Here is a 22,099-nt window from a genome sequence, read left to right as displayed (position 1 = left end):
CAAAGGAATCTTCTACAAAGGACCAAGGATATTTCTTACAAAAAAAAATGGGGGGGATTTTTTTTGTTTTTGGGGGGGTTGGGGGTGTCCCACCCCCCAAGAAAATAGCTTAAAACCACCACAGGACCAATAGGTAGATACCCTGAAGAGTAGAATCCGATCGGTTCAGTGGTTACCGAGATCTTAAGGGACGGACGGACAGACATACGGACAGACGGACAGACATCGTTCTACTTTGTATTATAGATAGCTAGAAAATGGGTTTTTATGTCTTGCTAAGCCTAATCAATCTAAAAATCTACAAATGTGTTAATATTTCTTATGATAACAAAACTGGATGTTTCTCTGTACCTAGAGGTTCTCGCTATTTACTGAACCGATATAGTATCTTTTACAGGGTAGATTCTCATAGGTCGTTGGAAGATTTATGAGTATTTTGTGGGAGGGTACCACAACCAAGGTATTTTTTTCCTATAAAAAAATCCCCTCACCCTTTAAGATTTATTTAAAAGAAAAGAAAAAATTAAAATCAACCCACTTAAAATAATTTTTTCTTTTTCTTTTAAAATATGAAATATATTTGGTTATCGATTTCAAGAAAAGTGTTATATTTTAGGAGAAAGAGCCAATATTGTAAAGAGAGGAGATAATCTTCAACCTGAAGGAGAATTCCAGAAAAGACCGGATCAAACTTGGGCTCCAGGTAGGAAACTTATTTTTAAATAATTTTAAAAAATTAATCAAACATTTTTTATATTCTTTCAATTAATAAAATTTAGCATGAGTTTTATAAATTTGAAGATCATTATTATCATCATAAAATAAAGATAAAAGCATGCTCAAACTAACACTTGTTTTAGGAGAAAGAGCTAACATTGTAAAGAGAGGAGATAATCTTCAACCTGAAGGTGAATTCCAAAAGAGACCAGATCAAACCTGGGCTCCGGGAGAAAGAGCTAACATAGTCAAAAGAGGAGATAATCTTCAACCTGAAGGAGAATTCTCTAGAAGACCAGATCAAACCTGGGCTCCGGGAGAAAGAGCAAACATAGTCAAAAGAGGAGACAATCTTCAACCAGAAGGAGAATTCCAGAAAAGACCAGATCAAACCTGGGCTCCAGGAGAAAGAACCAATATTGTAAAGAGAGGAGATAATCTTCAACCTGAAGGAGAATTCCAGAAGAGTCCTGATGAAACCTGGGCTCCTGGAGAAAGAGCCAACATAGTCAAAAGAGGAGACAATCTTCAACCAGAAGGAGAATTCCAGAGAAGACCAGATCAAACCTGGGCTCCTGGAGAGAGAGCCAATATTGTCAAGAGAGGTGATAATCTCCAACCTGAAGGTGAATTTCAGAAGAGACCAGATCAAACTTGGGCTCCTGGAGAAAGAGCTAATATTGTCAAAAGAGGAGACAATCTTCAACCTGAAGGAGAATTCCAGAAAAGACCAGATCAAACCTGGGCTCCAGGAGAAAGAGCCAATATTGTCAAGAGAGGGGATAATCTTCAACCTGAAGGTGAATTCCAGAAGAGACCAGATCAGACCTGGGCTCCTGGAGAAAGAGCCAATATTGTCAAAAGAGGAGATAATCTTCAACCTGAAGGTGAATTTTCTAGAAGACCTGATGAGACATGGGCTCCAGGTGAAAGAGCCAACATAGTCAAAAGAGGAGATAATCTTCAACCTGAAGGAGAATTCCAGAAGAGACCAGATCAAACCTGGGCTCCTGGAGAAAGAGCCAATATTGTAAAGAGAGGAGATAATCTTCAACCTGAAGGAGAATTCCAGAGGAGACCAGATCAAATTTGGGCTCCTGGAGAAAGAGCTAACATTGTTAAGAGAGGAGATAATCTTCAACCTGAAGGAGAATTTCAGAAAAGACCAGACCAAACCTGGGCTCCTGGAGAAAGAGCTAATATTGTCAAAAGAGGAGATAATCTTCAACCTGAAGGTGAATTTTCTAGAAGACCTGATGAGACATGGGCTCCTGGAGAAAGAGCCAATATTGTGAAGAGAGGAGATAATCTTCAACCGGAAGGTGAATTCCAGAAGAGACCAGATCAAACCTGGGCTCCTGGAGAAAGAGCTAATATTGTCAAAAGAGGAGATAATCTTCAACCTGAAGGTGAATTTTCTAGAAGACCTGATGAGACATGGGCTCCTGGAGAAAGAGCTAATATTGTGAAGAGAGGAGATAACCTTCAACCTGCGGGAGAATTTCAGAAGAGACCAGACCAAACCTGGGCTCCAGGAGAAAGAGCAAATATTGTTAAAAGAGGAGACAATCTTCAACCTGAAGGAGAATTCCAGAAGAGACCTGATGAGACATGGGCTCCTGGAGAAAGAGCCAATATTGTTAAGAGAGGAGATAATCTTCAACCTGAAGGAGAATTCCAGAAGAGACCAGATAAAACCTGGGCTCCTGGAGAAAGAGCCAATATTGTAAAGAGAGGAGATAATCTTCAACCTGAAGGAGAATTCCAGAAGAGACCTGATCAAACTTGGGCTCCAGGTAAAAATGCTTAGACATATATTAAAGAAGAAAAATTAACATTGTTGCATGTTATGTAGATTAATACTAAATATTCCATCCTGTTATTTCATTTCAACCCCATAATTCATTATTATTAAATTGTGCAAAAGATATTTTAAAACGTATTTAGAATTTAGCTAGTTAAGAACTAATCATTTATTTTCCTTTTGCTAATAATTATTGTTTTAAATGTTGCCTTGTTTTCTAAATTAAATATTCAAAAATATAGTTGAAATAAAACAATGATGAATCAGATAAGATATTATTACTTAAAGGAAGCCTGCAGAAAATAAACTGTAGTATGCTGAAAGACTGACACAGACAGACCCAATAACCTTAATTTTAAGTCTGCAGCGTTAATAACAAAAATTATAGGTATTTAAAAAAAACAACTTAGAGAGCTAAACATCTTTTAAACATTTCTAAACCTCTATATTAGAAATTTTATTAAAGGGACTGTGAACGAGAAAATTTCTCATCAGATTATCAAACCTTAACATCATCTCATTCATATAATCTCAAATATAGGGCAAAATGTCTCTCGTTTCCTTAAAAAACGGCTTTTCCGCCGATTTTTACTATGTCCAAGATGTGGGAAAAAATTTCCGGACTATATAAATGTGCAGTTAATTGTCTTTTTTTCCTTCTATAGCTAAAACTAAACTTTTTGACATAGTTCTCTATTTTTCCCAACGGTTAAGCTGACTTTTAACATAATCCTTGCTTTAAACATATGTATAGTTACTTAAAAATTGATAAAATAGTCAATATTTTTCATTGAAAACCAAATACAATAACAAAGCTAGAAACAGGTTTTTTTATTAGTATCTATGTAACTTTAGATGGCCCATCTCTCACCCACCTTTTATTACAAATTTGTAAATAATAAAGGTGCAATATTTCTTTATAAACAGTCTGATAAAATTGTAAACTAATTCTCCAAAGTGGGTTTTTTATTGTCCAACACAATAAAAGTATATTATTATTTTAAATAACTTCTGAGATGCAACCCTTTGTAGGCAGTGAGGTATTTTTTTGTCAATAATACGAATTTAAAATAGATCTTTATTATCTAATTAATACATTATAAAAAAACTAATTGGCAATTTTATATCATAAAATAAATCCTTAACAGTAAGTAAATTGTTTCAACTATATATGACAAGTTAAATATTATACAAACATTATAAGAAACAAAAACTTCAGATTTTCCCTGTTTTTTCCTTTTTCCCTCCCAAAATACCATAAAAGCAAGGCATTATTCCTGGATATTTTTGTTAATAGGACGTTTTTGGTTGTTTAGTGTAGTGAAATGTGCTTAGAAAATGTTAAAGGGACTGTGAACGTAAATTTTTCTCATCTTAATATCAAATCTTAACATTATCTCATTCATAATATCTCACAGATAGAGCAAAACGCGCTTTTGTTTGCTTAAAAAAATGGCTTTTTCCGACGATTTTTATAAGGTACGGGGAAAGGAAGAAATTTTCCGTATTATATAAAATGTGCATTAAATTGCTTTTTTCTCCCATTATAGCTAAAATTAAACTTTTTCACATAGTTCTAGATTTTTCCTAACAGTTAAGCTGGCTTTTAACATAATCCTTGCTTTAATCCAATGTATAGTTACTTAGAAATTGATAAAATAAGCAATATTTTTTTATTGAAAACCAAATACAATAACAAAGCCAGAAACAGGTTTTTATTAGTATCCAATTAACTTTAAATGGCCCATCTCTCGCCCACCTTTAATTACAAATTTGTAAATAATAAAGACGCAATATTTCTTTATAAACAGTCTGATAAAAGTGTAAACTAATTCTCCAAAGTGGGTTATTTATTGTTCAACACAATAAAAAAGGATATTATTATTTTATATAACCTATGAGATTCAACCCTTTGTAGACAGTGAGGTACTTGTTTTGTCAATAATACGAATTTAAAATATGTCTTTATTACCTAATTACTACGTTATAAAAAAACGAATTGGCAATTTTATAGCATAAAATAAATCCTTAACAGTAAGTAAATTGTTTCAACTATATATGACAAGTTAAATATCCCTACAAACATTATAAAAAACAAAAACGTTCAGATTTTCCCTGTTTTTTCCTTTTTCCCTCTCAAAATACCATAAAATCAAGGCATTATTTCTGGATATTTTTGTGAATAGGACATTTTTGGTTGATCAGTGTAGTGAAATGTGCTTAGTAAATGTTAAGATTTGATAATCAGATGAGAAATTTTTACGTTCACACTCCCTTTAAGATTTGATAATCAGAGGATCCCTTTAAGTAAGCTTATTTTGGGCATATATAAAAACAACACTTTTCGTAGTCTAAATTTCTCAAAAATATCTGTTGATCTTCAGTGACTAAGGATAAAATCCTAACAGAAAAATAAGGGAACTAATATTTTACTGCACCAAATCGAGTCAACCTTCTTGTAATCAATATCTCTAAAAGAAATATTAGTTTTTCTTCTGTGTTTAATCGTAAAATACTGGCGGAAAAAAATGGAAACTATTACTCGTATCTACATATTCTCAGCTATGATTGGTTGTTGAGCGGATCCAGCCTTCTGATTGGCTTGAAATACTAAAATGTAATTCTTCAAATTACATACCTTCATTGATCACATAAATTAAATTACAGTTTTTGAGAGATTTTGACTATTATTTTTTTTTTCTTTTGTAATAATGAAATCAGTTACTTATAACTTTGATTCTATTAACAGTTGTAATTTAATATTGAAATTTCTTTTATGAGGGTTGGAAAAATTTCAAAGATTGTCAACTATCTAAAATTTCATTACAACGTGGCTATAACTTTTTTTGTTATTGAAGCTGGAGACTGCAAATTTGGGGTATTGGGTCTACTTGTGGCAGTCTTTCAACAGCTAGAGCGGTGAATTTCCTGCAGGCTTCCTTCACGGGTTAGAAAAGGAACTCGAAAAAGATAGCAAAAAGAATGAAAAAGGAAGGAAAATTTAGGGATGAATAGAGAAGAAAAGTAATGAAAGTGAACTATCAGATAATCATTATAGTCAGACATTTATAGAGTTCCTTCATTTAAAATTCTCTTTTGATTAAAATTATGTCTAATTTACTGTAAAAAACAATCTTTGAAGTTTTTTTTGAGTCTTTTCACTTGTGGCTACTTTCAAAAAATTACTTCTTACAATTTTCTACATAATCAGTTAGCAAAATTTTACCAAATTTCATATATTTACCTGCTTGTAATTTTTACAAATTCACCTTCCTAGTCAGGCTATTGCAACCCCTAAAGGGCATAAATAAACAATTTAGTTCGACCTGAATTTAACTATAATTTCTACATTTTTGGGGATACTAGGTTTCCAGATGTAAAATGGAAGTGAGTTTTAAAAATTAAATAAACTTCTAAAAGAAATGCTTTTAAAAAATATTAAACTGTAAAATTGACATTACTGGAGAAAATGTTTGAAACAGTAAACGCTTAAAAACTATCCTTATACTAAAGTAACAGGATGTCTGTTTGTCTGTGTGTTTGTCTTTGTGTATGTTTGTAGTTTGTACCGAAGGATTTCGCTAACCGCTGAACCGATCAGGATCTCCTTAACAGGGTAGCTTCTCATAGGTCCCAGGAAGGTTTATAACTAATTTGGAGGAGGGTACCACCACCCTCCCAAGAGAATTCGCCCCTAGAAAAAAATTCCCTCCCTTCAAATTCTTTTTAAAGTTTTTAAAACTGAAATTAAAAATGAAGGTGGGCCCCCCCCCCCATAAAAAAATCTTCCCTCTAGGGGCGTAGCCGCTAGTTATACTTATTTATATAGCATGTTGCACATTTATTAATAAATTTGTAGGTGAAAGAGCCAATATTGTGAAGAGAGGAGATAATCTTCAACCTGAAGGAGAATTCTCTAGAAGACCTGATGAGACCTGGGCTCCTGGAGAAAGAGCAAATATTGTAAAAAGGGGAGATAATCTTCAACCTGAAGGTGAATTCCAGAAGAGACCAGATCAAACCTGGGCTCCTGGAGAAAGAGCCAACATAGTCAAAAGAGGAGATAATCTTCAACCTGAAGGAGAATTCCAGAGAAGACCTGATGAGACCTGGGCTCCTGGAGAAAGAGCAAATATTGTAAAAAGGGGAGATAATCTTCAACCTGAAGGTGAATTCCAGAAGAGACCAGATCAAACCTGGGCTCCTGGAGAAAGAGCCAACATAGTCAAAAGAGGAGATAATCTTCAACCTGAAGGAGAATTCCAGAGAAGACCTGATGAGACCTGGGCTCCTGGAGAAAGAGCAAATATTGTAAAAAGGGGAGATAATCTTCAACCTGAAGGTGAATTCCAGAAGAGACCAGATCAAACCTGGGCTCCTGGAGAAAGAGCCAACATAGTCAAAAGAGGAGATAATCTACAACCTGAAGGTGAATTCCAGAAGAGACCAGATCAAACTTGGGCTCCTGGAGAAAGAGCCAACATAGTCAAAAGAGGAGATAATCTTCAACCTGAAGGAGAATTCCAGAGAAGACCCAATGAGACCTGGGCTCCTGGAGAAAGAGCCAACATAGTCAAAAGAGGAGATAATCTTCAACCTGAAGGAGAATTCCAGAGAAGACCTGATGAGACCTGGGCTCCAGGAGAAAGAGCTAATATTGTAAAGAGAGGAGATAATCTTCAACCTGAAGGTGAATTTCAGAAAAGACCAGATCAAACCTGGGCTCCTGGAGAAAGAGCTAACATAGTCAAAAGAGGCGACAATCTTCAACCTGAAGGAGAATTCCAGAAAAGACCAGATCAAACCTGGGCTCCCGGAGAAAGAGCCAATATTGTAAAGAGAGGAGATAATCTTCAACCTGAAGGAGAATTTTCTAGAAGACCTGATGAGACATGGGCTCCAGGAGAAAGAGCCAACATAGTCAAAAGAGGAGATAACCTTCAACCTGAAGGAGAATTCCAGAAGAGACCAGATCAAACCTGGGCTCCTGGAGAAAGAGCCAATATTGTAAAGAGAGGAGATAATCTTCAACCAGAAGGTGAATTTTCTAGAAGACCTGATGAGACCTGGGCTCCTGGAGAAAGAGCTAATATTGTAAAAAGAGGAGATAATCTTCAACCTGAAGGTGAATTCCAGAAGAGACCTGATCAAACTTGGGCTCCAGGAGAAAGAGCAAATATAGTTAAGAGAGGAGACAATCTTCAACCCGACGAAGGTGAATTCCAGAAGAGACCAGATCAAACCTGGGCTCCTGGAGAAAGAGCCAACATTGTAAAGAGAGGAGATAATCTTCAACCTGAAGGAGAATTCCAGAAGAGACCAGATCAAACCTGGGCTCCTGGAGAAAGAGCTAATATTGTGAAGAGAGGAGATAATCTTCAACCAGAAGGTGAATTTTCTAGAAGACCTGATGAGACATGGGCTCCTGGAGAAAGGGCTAACATTGTAAAGAGAGGAGATAATCTTCAACCTGAAGGAGAATTCCAGAAGAGACCAGATCAAACCTGGGCTCCTGGAGAAAGAGCTAATATTGTGAAGAGAGGAGATAATCTTCAACCAGAAGGTGAATTTTCTAGAAGACCTGATGAGACATGGGCTCCTGGAGAAAGAGCTAGTATTGTAAAAAGAGGAGATAATCTTCAACCTGAAGGTGAATTTTCTAGAAGACCTGATGAGACTTGGGCTCCTGGAGAAAGGGCTAACATTGTAAAGAGAGGAGATAATCTTCAACCTGAAGGAGAATTCCAGAAGAGACCAGATCAAACCTGGGCTCCTGGAGAAAGAGCTAATATTGTGAAGAGAGGAGATAATCTTCAACCAGAAGGTGAATTTTCTAGAAGACCTGATGAGACATGGGCTCCTGGAGAAAGAGCTAATATTGTAAAGAGAGGAGATAATCTTCAACCTGAAGGTGAATTCCAGAAGAGACCAGATCAAACCTGGGCTCCTGGAGAAAGAGCTAATATTGTGAAGAGAGGAGATAATCTTCAACCTGAAGGAGAATTCCAGAGAAGACCAGATCAAACCTGGGCTCCTGGAGAAAGAGCTAATATTGTAAAGAGAGGAGATAATCTTCAACCTGAAGGAGAATTCCAGAAGAGACCAGATCAAACCTGGGCTCCAGGAGAAAGAGCTAATATTGTGAAGAGAGGAGATAATCTTCAACCAGAAGGTGAATTTTCTAGAAGACCTGATGAGCCATGGGCTCCTGGAGAAAGAGCCAATATTGTGAAGAGAGGAGACAACCTTCAACCTGAAGGAGAATTCCAGCAAAGACCTGATCAAACCTGGGCCCCAGGTAAAAATTATTTGCAAAGACATAATGATTTATAGCTTGTCTGCATGTTGCATAGTTAGTGTAGAGTATACAGTAAATAAGTTATTACAATACATATATTCAAAGAAGGTAGAGTTAATATTATCAAACTCTTATCAAATTAAATCTAAATGAAATATTATCTAAATATCAAATGAAAATTTAATATTTGGTCTAGTCTATAAATATTAGTAAAGTTTTTTAGTAGCAAAGTTTCTCTATAATTCCAAATGTCCGTCCGTCCGTCTGTCCGTATATAATGAATTGTAGGAAAGGTGATTTTCTCGGCTCCTATTCAAGATAGACATCTAGTCTATACATTGTTTTGTCCATCTGTCTGTTATTTGTGGTGCTAGATTGATTCCTAGATTTTCATATTTTCTTAATTTTTGCAACTCCTTTTCAAGATAGAGAGCAGAAATTTTCAATGTTTAATTAATTTTACATTCTACTTATTTTCACTGAGTTTTATTCCGATTTGTGTATTAATTGGGGTGCTAGATCAATTCCTAGATTTTTAGGTTTTTGTGATTTTATCTATTCCTATTCAGGAATTGAATATGCTCATATTCTACATATTTCCACCAAGTTTCATTAAGATTTGTCTATTAATTGCGGTGCTAGATAAATTCTTAGATTTTCAAGCTTTTTTGATTTAAAGGTTGCGTGATTTTAAAAGTTTCATAATTTCTCTATTTTATCAAGTGTAATGATTTTTGTATGACACTGCTCTATAGTACATTTTTCCAGATATCCATTCATAATTTTTGAGCTTCGCTACTTATGGATGTTGTCACCCTTGTTAAATTTCAGATTTGGTTATATCTTTAATTTAAAAATAAAGCATTCCTCATTTCCTCTTCATAAATTTTATAATTTCATATGTTTAAGAATTTAATGTAAATGTTTTTAATTTAAATTATCTTTTACATTGAATAAATTTGAAGTACAATATTGATAAATTTCCAAAATTTGAAATAAACACATTTACACTTAAATTTAAAAAAGCATAATCAGATAAAGCATGGTTTTATATTTTTTTAGGCGAAAGAGCAAACATTGTAAAAAGAGGAGATAATCTTCAACCTGAAGGTGAATTCCAGAAGAGACCAGATAAAACCTGGGCTCCTGGAGAAAGAGCTAATATTGTGAAGAGAGGAGATAATCTTCAACCAGAAGGTGAATTTTCTAGAAGACCTGATGAGACATGGGCTCCTGGAGAAAGAGCTAATATTGTAAAGAGAGGAGATAATCTTCAACCTGAAGGTGAATTCCAGAAGAGACCAGATCAAACCTGGGCTCCTGGAGAAAGAGCTAATATTGTGAAGAGAGGAGATAATCTTCAACCTGAAGGTGAATTCCAGAAGAGACCAGATCAAACCTGGGCTCCTGGAGAAAGAGCCAATATTGTAAAGAGAGGAGATAATCTTCAACCTGAAGGTGAATTCCAGAAGAGACCAGATCAAACCTGGGCTCCTGGAGAAAGAGCAAACATTGTAAAAAGAGGAGATAATCTTCAACCTGAAGGTGAATTTCAGAAGAGACCAGATCAAACCTGGGCTCCAGGAGAAAGATCCAATATTGTAAAGAGAGGAGATAATCTTCAACCTGAGGGAGAATTTCAGAAAAGACCAGACCAAACCTGGGCTCCTGGAGAAAGAGCCAATATTGTAAAGAGAGGTGATAATCTTCAACCTGAAGGAGAATTCCAGAGAAGACCAGATCAAACCTGGGCTCCTGGAGAAAGAGCAAATATTGTTAAACGAGGAGACAATCTTCAACCTGAAGGAGATTTCCAGAAAAGATCAGACCAAGAATGGGCCCCTGGAGAAAGAGCCAATATTGTAAAGAGAGGAGATAATCTTCAACCGGAAGGTGAATTCCAGAAGAGACTAGATCAAACCTGGGCTCCCGGAGAAAGAGCAAATATTGTAAAAAGAGGAGATAATCTTAAACCTGAAGGAGATTTTGAAAAAAGATCTAATCCTGTCTGGTCTCCAGGTATATATGTTTAAGATTTTTGCTTTTCTTGTTTGATGTGTTGATATAGCTACTAATTTCCCTTCTTAGCATGATATGTCTTTCTATGTTTGTTATTTTCCATTGGTGACGGAAATCATTTTTAGTGCTAATGTTATTATTATTATTTGTACAAAAAGTGTGGAATGGTAGTGGTTTAAGAAGGTTAACATCTGCTGATCCTGTGAGTAAACATGAAAATAAGGGGAAAAGACAAGAATTAGAAAAAATTTATCCTGTTCCTAGCAGAGAAAGTCTCCATGGATCTCTGAGACAAACAGGTTATTTGGTGAAATGCATCTAATTAAAAAAAAGAACAAAAGAAATTAGATACATGTAAATAATTACAACTAAATTTTTTGATGTTTAATTAGTAGATAAATTTTAAACTATATTTTGCTTCATCACATTTACTACAAGGTCCAGAACTGGATCCTGTGGGGCGAAGGCGAAGTTTATCAATGTCAAGAATACATAATATGAATGGTGTACACCACTCTAGATCTAAATGGGAGGATGTGCCAGTCCAGCACTACACACCACACAAACCAAAATGGGAGGATCCATCTAGATCTTTCTCATCTAGATATATGTCAAGAGTAAATAATTTATATTCCTCCCATAATGGGCCAAGTTTGAGTGATCCAAAAATAGGACATGCTAATTGGCTGAATGGCGTTAACCATGGCAATCCAGTAGCTAATAGTGGCTATTACAGGCAAGCTACGTCAAATGCAATACATATGAATCAAAATAAACCTAGGAAGGCATCTTATAACATTTGTTTAAGATTTTGTAATTGAAATTTAAATATGTCTATTTTACTTCAAAGCTATTTTTATGCAAAATGTAAAAGTATGTGGCAAAGAAATATAAGATTTATGTGTTTGCTTAACTTTTACAGTGTTTTACAACAACAAAAAGTCATAATGCATAAAAAAGTATCAAAATATTGAACCCGGTATTAGTGTCTTAGAAATTATCTTAGTGACGTAACTAAAAACGAGGGATTAGAGGGGAGGTGGGAAAGGTAACCCCTAAAAAAGAGATGGATAATAGAGGTGATTGATAATTGATAATTGATAAAGAAAATGTAGGAAATAATTTATACTCTCTGTACTTTCTACCATAGATTAATAAATTTGTATTTTCTAGACAAGGATGACAACATCCATAAAAACGAAGCACAAAAATCAGAAGGTAGAACAAACGCACAATAGCTAGAGTGTCAGAACTTAATAAGCAGAATATTAATTTTGAAGTCTAAATGAAATTGCACATAAATTTGTTGCAAAATTGCGTAAATATAGCATACAGTAAAAGGACATACTTCCGTGCAAAATTTGAAATCAATAGTATAATTCTAATATGTCTAATAAATGTTGTCAAAAAAAGGTTGAAAAAAGTCCGCATATTTGATTAAATTTTTCTTAAAATCCGCATATTATGTTGATAAAAACTATAATATATTATCACTAGCAGTAACATCACTAGAAGCTTTTAGGGTGGTAAGGGGGAAAGTTCATTCTTCCAATTTTCAATTTAAGTTTTAAAACAAAGAAGTAAAATTGCGGAGATGGTACTTTTTTTCTAAGTGTTATTTTTTTTTGAGAGTGGAGAGCCCTCTTCCTAAATAGTTATAAACTTCTCTATACCTATAATAAGCTTCACTGTAAAGAAGAACCCTTTAGGTTCAGCGGTTAACAAGATCCGTTGCTACAGTCAAAAAAAGCTTAGCTTACTAATTTATATAATAGGATATAATAAAGTAACAGGATGTCTGTTTGTCTGTCTCTTTGTTTGTTTGTTTGTCTTTTTCTTTTAAAATCTAGAAAAATAAATTGGTTTATTAAATTGGACTCTCTCCTCCTCAAGTGCCCCAAGAGGCCTCTAAGGCGTAGCCGCTAGGGGGCTATAGCACTTACACATCCAGCAAATTTACAGTTGATGTATTTTTGGCAAAATGTTTTCTTCCTTTTTCACATGCCATAAATACATCCAACACTGGCATTTACACATCCATACTTTTTCAATTATATGTCATAAATACATCCAGCACTGGCAAATACACATCTAGATTAATTTATATGAATATTTATTTACAATCAATTAGATTATGTACAGTATAGTTTAAAATTTTATGCCCTATTTTAGTTACTCTCCCCCTATTTACTCCCTTCCCTTTTTCTCAAGTTGCTCCCAACAAAACATCAATACCTTTGAGCAAGTGGTCAAATTATTTCTATATAAAATGATAATTTAGATATTCATTGTTACTACAGTAATGCCTATCTTAAGAGACATATTTGTCCATTGGCACCAGGAACATAGCAGTCAAATGTAGAAGCTCAAATAGGATACAGTAACAAAATGCTAATCCTTATATCAAAGTAAAAGAATGTTTGTGTGTGTGTGTCTATTTATATGGAAGGATCTTCCTAACTAATATGCTTCTCCTTTGCAGGGACATAGGTCATAGGTCATGGGAAGGTTTATAACTATTTTAGGATAGGGTACCTGCACCCTCACGCGCTTAGAAAAAAAAACCACCAACATTTTTTAATTTTTTTTCTTTTAAAACTAAATTGTCCTTTTAAGTATATCTGTCAGACAGACAGACAATAAATATATGGAGCAGATCTGTATAAATATAAGGTATCTTGACTAAAACTTACAGCTGGCTATCTAAAAAAGCAGTCGTGAAAATAACATTTCTCCAACAATAAGGTTTTTTAAGCATGACCGACAGTCAGACAGACAAAATAATGTATAGAGTAGATGCAGGGGGGGGGGGAAGGGGTGATTACTTGAGGGCACCCTCAAATTTTGGAAGTCGTTAAGTAGATGCACATATATCTTGGGTATAGTTCCTTTCATGACAATGCCTCTTAAGGGACGTTTCTTGGTATTTTCACAGTAGATTTTATCCTATTTCTAGCCACTGCGGGGGGGGGGGGGCTCTATCCATGCGGGGCCATTTTCCTAACCCTGCAGGGCAATCACCTAACCTAACATAAAATAATCCATCAAAAGCTACTGTAAAAAAAATACATTAAAACACCCCTTAAAAGACATTTTCACTAAAAATTTCAGTAGTCTTTCTTCAATAGCAGCCAAAAAAACACACAAAGCATGTTTTAAATGGACGTACTGACTTTCTGTTAACAATGATAGAGTTGCTTTCTAAATTATACCTAACTGTCATAGGAATCATCATGAAGAGTTTGAAATTGATAGGATAATTCTAACATGTCTTGTTTAATAATCTAAAATCAATTAATAATTTTATCTAATTTCAATTCCAATTTATCTATGAAATAAATGTAAAGCTGTACAGGTTTAGGCTACTATCTGACTCAATACATTTCTTTTTCTCCTCTTTTTAGCAACCGAATGAAAGTAATTCTTTTCAATTCCAGATAATTATAAGAATTGGTAACATTTGCTTAGATATTTATTTTATAAAAACATAGCAAAAAAAAATTATAACCGTATTATAATACAGGTATTAAATATTTATATACAAACAATAAAATTGAATATGAATAAAAATTAAGGATAGATCAATCAAATAATAATTATGTACAGTGTCAAAGGACTAAACAATCTTGTGAGAGGTAATATAACTTATGCATTTTAAAAAGATATTTGTTAAATAGACTGATTATTTAAAGACATATTTGTTAAATATGTTGCTCTACTGGATATCATTACCCTTGTTAGAATGTACCATTCATAAAGAAGGTTATTTTTTAATGGCAAAACTGTTTAAGCTAGCTTTTTTAACAATTACGTTCAAATTCCGTTAAATTTATTGATATAAATAATCTAATAATTGATTGTTTTGTTTTTATTCGTAATTGTCTTTTTTATATATACATTATTATGCTTAATTAAAAATTTCTGATAAACATCTCATTATATTTAAAGAAAAATTAGCTGTCTCTAAATTTAATATAGAAATAAAATTATTATGGAAAATCAATGGATTTTTCATGGTAACACGTATAAGTTAGAAAATACAGACGAATTTATAGATGTAATCTTGAAAAGATAGCTTTAATTTAAAATGATAAATATGCGTTATTTTTACCAAAAACTAGACAAAACCCTTTTTTGTTGTTGTTGATAGCAATATCTTATTTCTTTACTCTCGTTTATATATAGTTTTAACCTAATATCTTTTGATTTAATTGTTATTGGTTTGAAATTTTGACTAAAAAGCTGGCTTAAAAAATAGCTCATATGTGATAAAATATATAGCATTCTGCGCTAACTTATGAGGCGTTTATACAATAAGTATAATTATAAAAGCAAATATTTGAAAATTATTTAAAATCATTCAATGTTTAATGTAAGATTAAGCCAATTATTAATCACGAAATTACATATAGGTTTTTTATTATTTTGCTAAATAATCTATAAAATATTTACACATTGTAAGTCAACTCTTGAGTTATGTAAGAAGTACAATATCAGCTGATAGATCTTATTTCAATTTTGAAAGATAATTTTATAAAAAAAAAATAAAAAAAAGTTGATTTTGTTTTTTAAAAGTGAGCAAAAATAATGTAGAATTTTTAGAAATATTTTTAATATTTTTTAAAAGCACAAAAAATCTTGATTTCAGGCCTTTATTAACAATTCTTAAAAATCCTAGTAGTATCGACACATCCTATTTTTTTTACGTCACTAAGATAATTTCTAAGACACTAATACCGGGTTCAAAATATTTTCTTTTTCAAAAACATAGATATTTCCACATAAGTAATGTTAGGAGAATATTTGTTTACATTAAAAAAATTATCAGAAGAACATTTCTTTTTTTCTTTTATTGTGGCACCCTGTATATTGTAAACTTTGCCTCTGGATCAGGGAATATTTGAGGAGAGAAGATAATATTTTCCCTCAGGGTGAAATGTACACTAGGAGATATACCAGCATCACTCCACAGCACACAAACCAATATAATTCTTTAAGTAAGTTAAATAAGTAAAGATAATTATGGCATTAATAAGACAAGGATGAAAATATTCAAAAGCAGTTAAAATAATTAACTTCCCCAAAAGTTTACTTTAATAATTTCAAGCTAAGCTATAAATAACTGTTTTTTTTCATAAAGGCAAACTTTCCAAATTTTAAATGCAGTTCTGAAACTACATATATATTTTTTTCTGTAAAATGTTTTTACATATTCCCATTGGACTTTATAAAATTATATGTATTTTAATTTTTTGTTGTAAATTTATATAAATAATTTTTTGACTTGGGGAAACTGTTTTTTTTTTAAACTGTTTTTAACCTATTTTTAAAACGTATATAAAAAATATACTATGACACCAGTAGAATGAGACTGCAGAGCCTAAATTTGAATTAAGTCCCCAATAAACTTTTTCGGGGGGATTTAAATATTAATTTTTACTGTTGCCGTGATCATTTTGACTGAAGCAAAAGGTCTTTTTTTTATTTGGGTAAAATTCGTAGCTTTTAGAGTGTTTTGCTTCATAAATATTGTATTCTGGTATAGAGTAAAATTAGGCCTTATGATTTTACTATAAAAATTCACTAAAAAGTTAATTCTTTATAATATATCAACGAATTAACATTAACATGTTTGTGTTCTCTCACTTATTTTAAAAACATAAAAAATGGCTGTAAAGGGTTAAATGACAACAAATGTTTATGCAATACAACAAATTTATTTTTGTCACATATACAAATGTGTTATAAAATAAGATTATTCAAACTTATCTTTTAAAATAATTTTAAAAAGTATGTATCTTTTATGTGTATGGTTTTCATTCTTTTCATTTTAATTAAATAAAAAATATTTAACTACATTGGAAATACGTCACTTTGTGAAAACACTCTTTTTTTGAATTGTAAAGAATGATATAAAACAAGACTCCTTATTGGTTAGATTTTAGAATTATTTGTTTTATTGTAAATGTTAGATTTTTCAATGAAATTAATTGTTTTGGAAAAAAAAATTATTTCCAATGAACAGAGTAATGTTTTTTTTATTGTATCAATATAAAGTGAATTATATAAAAATGTTCTGTAAGCCACAATATTACCCGAAGTAAAAAAAGAGCTTTTGCTTCGGTCAAAATGATTACAGCAACACTAAAAATTAATTTTTAAATCCCCCAAAAAAGTTTATTGGGGACTTAATTCAAATTTGGGCTCTGCAGTCTGATTCTATAGGTGTCCTAGTATATTTTTGACCCCCCATTCAAAAATAGGTTAAAAACAGTTTAAATTAAACCCTTACCTTTCTGATTTTACTTTCTTTAAGAAGTTTCATATTTTATTTCACATTAAGTGTGTTTAATTCTTCATGTGAGTTAATCAAATCTATTTTGGAGGATTTCAAGTTTGTTTTATTGAATTTTATTTATCTTAAATTCTCTGTAACTTTTAATAATGGATAAAATATTTACATTTTTATGAATATACTTTATCTTTAAAATGAAATGAAAATAATATATATTTTATTGCAAAGGGGATTTGAACCAAGGTTCATCTAGTCGTTGGACGTACAATCTGTACGCATAATCAGGTAGAAATCTTCAATAAAAGTTAATTTAACCTCATTTTAAAGTCTAAGAAAAAAAATTGGCATTTTCCCTCTATTTGTTAGTTGACCACATAATGACATCCCTATCCTTAAAAAAACATTCTTGTTATTCTTATTTGTTTAAGATGGGTTTAGTGTGGCCAGGAGTTTAGAATAAAAGAATATATAGAAGAACCTTGAAAAGCATTACAGCTCTTCTCTTAAACCTCAAGATATTTATTGAATAGAAATAAAAGGGAGGATTGTGTGGTACACTAAGCTATCAGATGGATTTTACTATTAGTATATTTTATTGTGATTGGTTAAATTAACTCAAAGAAGCAAAAATAAAAATCTTATTCATGTGCATGTGAATGTGCATGTTAGAAATTTAAGCTTACAAATTTGTATTTATAATTGTTTTAGTTGAGAAATCTGTAAAATACTGCATGCTCTTACCTTTTGCATTTTGAATTTTAGTTTTGGAATGTTTTTGTTTTACCTGTTTAACAACACAAAACATATAAACATAGTACAGCATGTCAGCTTTTTAAAATTAGGTTTGGTGTGGAGGACAATAATTACTTGGAATTTATGTTTAGATATAGATTTCATCTAGGATTATAGTTTTTTTTACATAACTTATGATAGTAGGTGGAACTATTAGGTAGCTGTACAAAATATCATTTGTTTTATAATGGAATTTTATAGTTCTAGTTTAAGGAAGGAAAATGTAGATAAAAAATGATTATAGCACAAGAACAAAACAAAACATAAAGCTTACACTTGTTTTCAATTTTGTAAAAATAATAGAATTAGTCTGTAGCGCATTTAAAACTGTTTGGTCTGCTTTAATTTATTATTATTATTTAAATTTAAGTCAAATTATAATTTTATTTCAGGTGAGAGGGCTGCTGTAGTTAGAAAAGAAGACAATCTTCATCCAGAAGGAGAATTCCAGAAGAGACCAGACCAACAATGGGCTCCTGGAGAAAGAGCCAATGTTATTAAGAGGGGAGATAATCTTCATCCTGAAGGAGAATTCCAGAAGAGACCAGACCAACAATGGGCTCCTGGAGAAAGAGCCAATGTTATTAAAAGGGGAGATAATCTCCAACCAGAAGGAGAATTCCAGAAGCGACCAGACCAACAATGGGCTCCTGGAGAAAGAGCCAATGTTATTAAAAGAGGAGATAATCTTCATCCAGAAGGGGAATTCCAGAAGAGGCCAGATCAAGCTTGGGCTCCTGGAGAAAGAGCTGGTATTGTAAAAAGAGATGATAATCTTAGGCCAGAGGGAGCATTTGAGCAAAGACCAGATCAAAAGTGGGCTCCTGGAGAAAGGGCAGACACAATTAAGAGAAATGACAACCTCAGGCCTGAAGGTGATTTCCAGAGAAGACCTGAAGAAAAATGGGCTCCTGGAGAAAGAGCTGGAATTGTTAAGAGAGATGATAATCTTAGGCCTGAAGGAGCTTTTGAACAAAGACCTGATCAGAAGTGGGCTCCTGGAGAGAGAGCAAGTGTCATCAAGAGAGGAGATAATCTTCAACCAGAAGGAGAATTCCAGAGAAGACCAGATCAAACCTGGGCTCCGGGGGAGAGAGCTAATATTGTTAAGAGAGGAGATAATCTTCAACCTGAAGGTGAATTCCAGAAGAGACCAGATCAAACCTGGGCTCCTGGAGAAAGAGCTGGTATTGTGAAGAGAGATGATAACCTTAGACCAGAAGGAGCATTTGAACAAAGACCAGATCAAAAGTGGGCTCCAGGTGAAAGAGCTGGAATTGTAAAGAGAGATGATAATCTCAGGCCTGAAGGAGCATTTGAGCAGAGACCTGATCAAAAGTGGGCTCCCGGAGAAAGAGCTGCTATTAATAAACACCCAGACAACTTGCATACTGAAGGAGAATTTTCAAGAAGACCTGATCAAACCTGGGCTCCTGGAGAAAGAGCTAATGTTATCAAAAGAGGAGATAATCTTCAGCCTGAGGGAGAGTTCCAGAAGAGGCCAGATCAAACCTGGGCTCCTGGAGAGAGAGCTGGTATTGTTAAAAGGGATGATAATCTCAGGCCTGAAGGAGCATTTGAGCAAAGACCTGATCAGAAGTGGGCTCCGGGTGAAAGAGCTGCTATTAATAAACACCCAGACAACTTGCATTCTGAGGGTGAATTTTCCAAAAGACCTGATGTAAAATGGGCACCTGGAGAAAGAGCTGGAATTGTAAAGAGAGATGATAATCTTAGGCCTGAAGGAGCATTTGAGCAGAGACCTGATCAAAAGTGGGCTCCTGGAGAAAGAGCTGCCATAAATAAACATCCTGACAATTTACACACTGAAGGAGAATTTTCACGAAGACCTGATCAAACCTGGGCTCCAGGAGAAAGAGCTGATATGGTGAAAAGGAATGATAACCTTAGACCAGAAGGTTCATTCGAACAAAGACCAGATCAAAAATGGGCCCCAGGTGAAAGAGCAGCCATTTCCAGACATCCTGATAATCTCCACACAGAAGGTGAGTTCCAGAAGAGACCAGACCAGAAATGGGCTCCTGGAGAAAGAGCTGGTATTGTAAAAAGGGATGACAATCTTAGACCTGAAGGAGCTTTTGAACAAAGACCAGATCAGAAATGGGCTCCGGGAGAAAGAGCTGGTATTGTTAGGAGAGATGATAATCTGAGACCTGAAGGGGCCTTTGAACATAGACCAGATCAAAAGTGGGCTCCTGGTGAAAGAGCAGCCATTTCAAGACATCCTGATAATCTCCATACAGAGGGAGAGTTCCAGAAGAGACCAGACCAGAAATGGGCTCCTGGAGAAAGAGCTGGTATTGTAAAAAGGGATGACAATCTTAGGCCTGAAGGAGCTTTTGAACAAAGACCAGATCAAAAGTGGGCTCCTGGTGAAAGGGCAGCAATTGCCAAGCATCCTGATAATCTCCAAACAGAGGGTGAATTCCAGAAAAGACCAGACCAGAAATGGGTTCCTGGTGATAGAGCTCCAGTATCTAGACATCCTGACAACCTTCAGCCTGAAGGAGAGTTCTATAAACGTCCTGATCAGCGCTGGGCTCCTGGAGAAAGAGCAGATATGGTCAAAAGAGATGATAACCTCCATGTAGAAGGTGTCTTTGCCAAGAGACAAGATGCTTCCTGGGCTCCTGGTGAACGGGCTAGTATAGTGAAGAGAGATGATAACCTTCATCCAGAAGGTGAATTCTATAAAAGGCCTGATACTACATGGACTCCAGGTCAAAGGGCATCAGTTGTTGTTCACAAGGATAATTTGCACACAGAGGGTGCATTTGCTCAGAGAGCTGAACAACGTTATGTACAAGGTGAAAGGTTTGGAATCATCAAACATTCTGATAATCTAAAGGTTGAAGGGGAGTTTGCCAAGAAAGAGACAGCACAGTGGCATTCTGCTGAACGATCATCAGTTGTAAGACATGATGATAATCTAAAGGTTGAAGGTGAATTTACAAAACGAGTAGTTGAGTCATGGGCTCCAGGAGAAAGATCTGCTATGGTGAAAAGATCTGACAATCTTCATCCAGAAGGAGAGTTTGCTAAGAAGCCAGTTGAAAGATGGGCTCCTGGAGAGAAGGCGCCAGTTGTACGTCAAGATGATAATCTTAAAATAGAAGGTAAATTTGCTGGTAGAGAAGCTCAGACTTGGCAGCCTGGCCAGAGGGCAAGTGTTGTTCATCACCAGGATAACCTTAAATCTGAGGGTACATTTGCTAGCAAGGTAGAACATAGCTGGCAGCCAGGAGAAAGAGCCAGGGTTGTTAAAGCTTCTGATAACTTAAAGTTAGAAGGAGCAATGGCAACCAGAGAGGAGTTAAGATGGCAGGCTGGTGAAAGGGCTGCAATGGTTCAACATCATGACAACCTGCGCCTGGAAGGTTCAATGGCAACTAGAGAAGAACAAAAATGGCATGCTGGTGAAAGAGCAGCTATTGTTCAACACCAGGACAATCTGCATATGGAAGGATCCATGGCCAACAGACAGGAACAGAAGTGGCATGCTGGAGAGAGAGCTGCTTTGGTTCAACATAATGATAACCTTCACATGGAAGGAAATGTTGACTATTCTAGACAAGAATATGCTACAAGGGGTGAAAGAACTCAAACGGTTCATCACCAAGATAATTTAAGAACCGAAGGTGAGTTTCAGAAACGAGAAATGCAAAGTTGGGCTCCAGGTGAAAAAGCAGCTAAGGTTAGACATGCTGATAACTTGAAAATGGAAGGACAAATGAACATATCTCGTCAGGAGTGGGCCACTAAGGGAGAAAGAGCTGCCCAGCACAGAGCTCAGGATAACCTTCACCAATCTGGTGAAATGTACACCAACAAGAAGACCTGGGCCACCAATGGTGAGCGTGCATCAGTGATCAGACACACAGATAACTTGAAGGTTGAGAGTGGCAAGTTTGCAAGTAGGGAAACAGCTGTTGTGGGGAAAGCTGAAAGAACAGCTGTTATTAAACACCAAGATAACCTTCATGTTGCTGGAGGTGTTCAAGGGGCAAGGAAAGAATGGGCTGTAACTGGAGAAAGGATGGAGACCAGGAAGCATGCTGATAATCTCAAGATTGAAGGAGAGTTTACAGGTAATGATTTCCAATTTACAATATGTTACAAGAATACTTCCATGTCCATATAAGGTTCAATGATT

At 34.5% G+C, this 22,099-nt stretch overlaps 1 protein-coding gene across 5 annotated transcripts in view; it reads left to right on the top strand.

Annotated features, from left to right (window-relative positions):
• LOC145307041 (uncharacterized) overlaps window positions 1-22,099 on the top strand; it is a 134,767-nt gene that overhangs the window by 109,662 nt on the left and 3,006 nt on the right. For 3 of the 5 annotated variants that reach the window (XM_080149390.1, XM_080149383.1, XM_080149403.1), the window contains 5 exons: window positions 617-703; window positions 861-2,513; window positions 6,381-8,819; window positions 9,882-10,838; window positions 18,318-22,034. In XM_080149390.1, coding sequence (XP_080005516.1) covers window positions 617-703; window positions 861-2,513; window positions 6,381-8,819; window positions 9,882-10,838; window positions 18,318-22,034 — 8,853 coding nt within the window. The remainder of the gene's footprint in view (window positions 1-616; window positions 704-860; window positions 2,514-6,380; window positions 8,820-9,881; window positions 10,839-18,317; window positions 22,035-22,099) is intronic. The other 2 variants (XM_080149396.1, XM_080149407.1) reach the window with 2 other exon arrangements.

This window comes from Acartia tonsa, chromosome 2 (genome assembly GCF_053477335.1).
Source record: "Acartia tonsa isolate MP-2025a chromosome 2, ASM5347733v1, whole genome shotgun sequence".
Taxonomy (NCBI): domain Eukaryota; kingdom Metazoa; phylum Arthropoda; class Copepoda; order Calanoida; family Acartiidae; genus Acartia; species Acartia tonsa.
The sequence above is the reverse complement of the archived record's forward strand: the minus strand, read 5'-3'. Positions and strand labels throughout refer to the sequence as shown.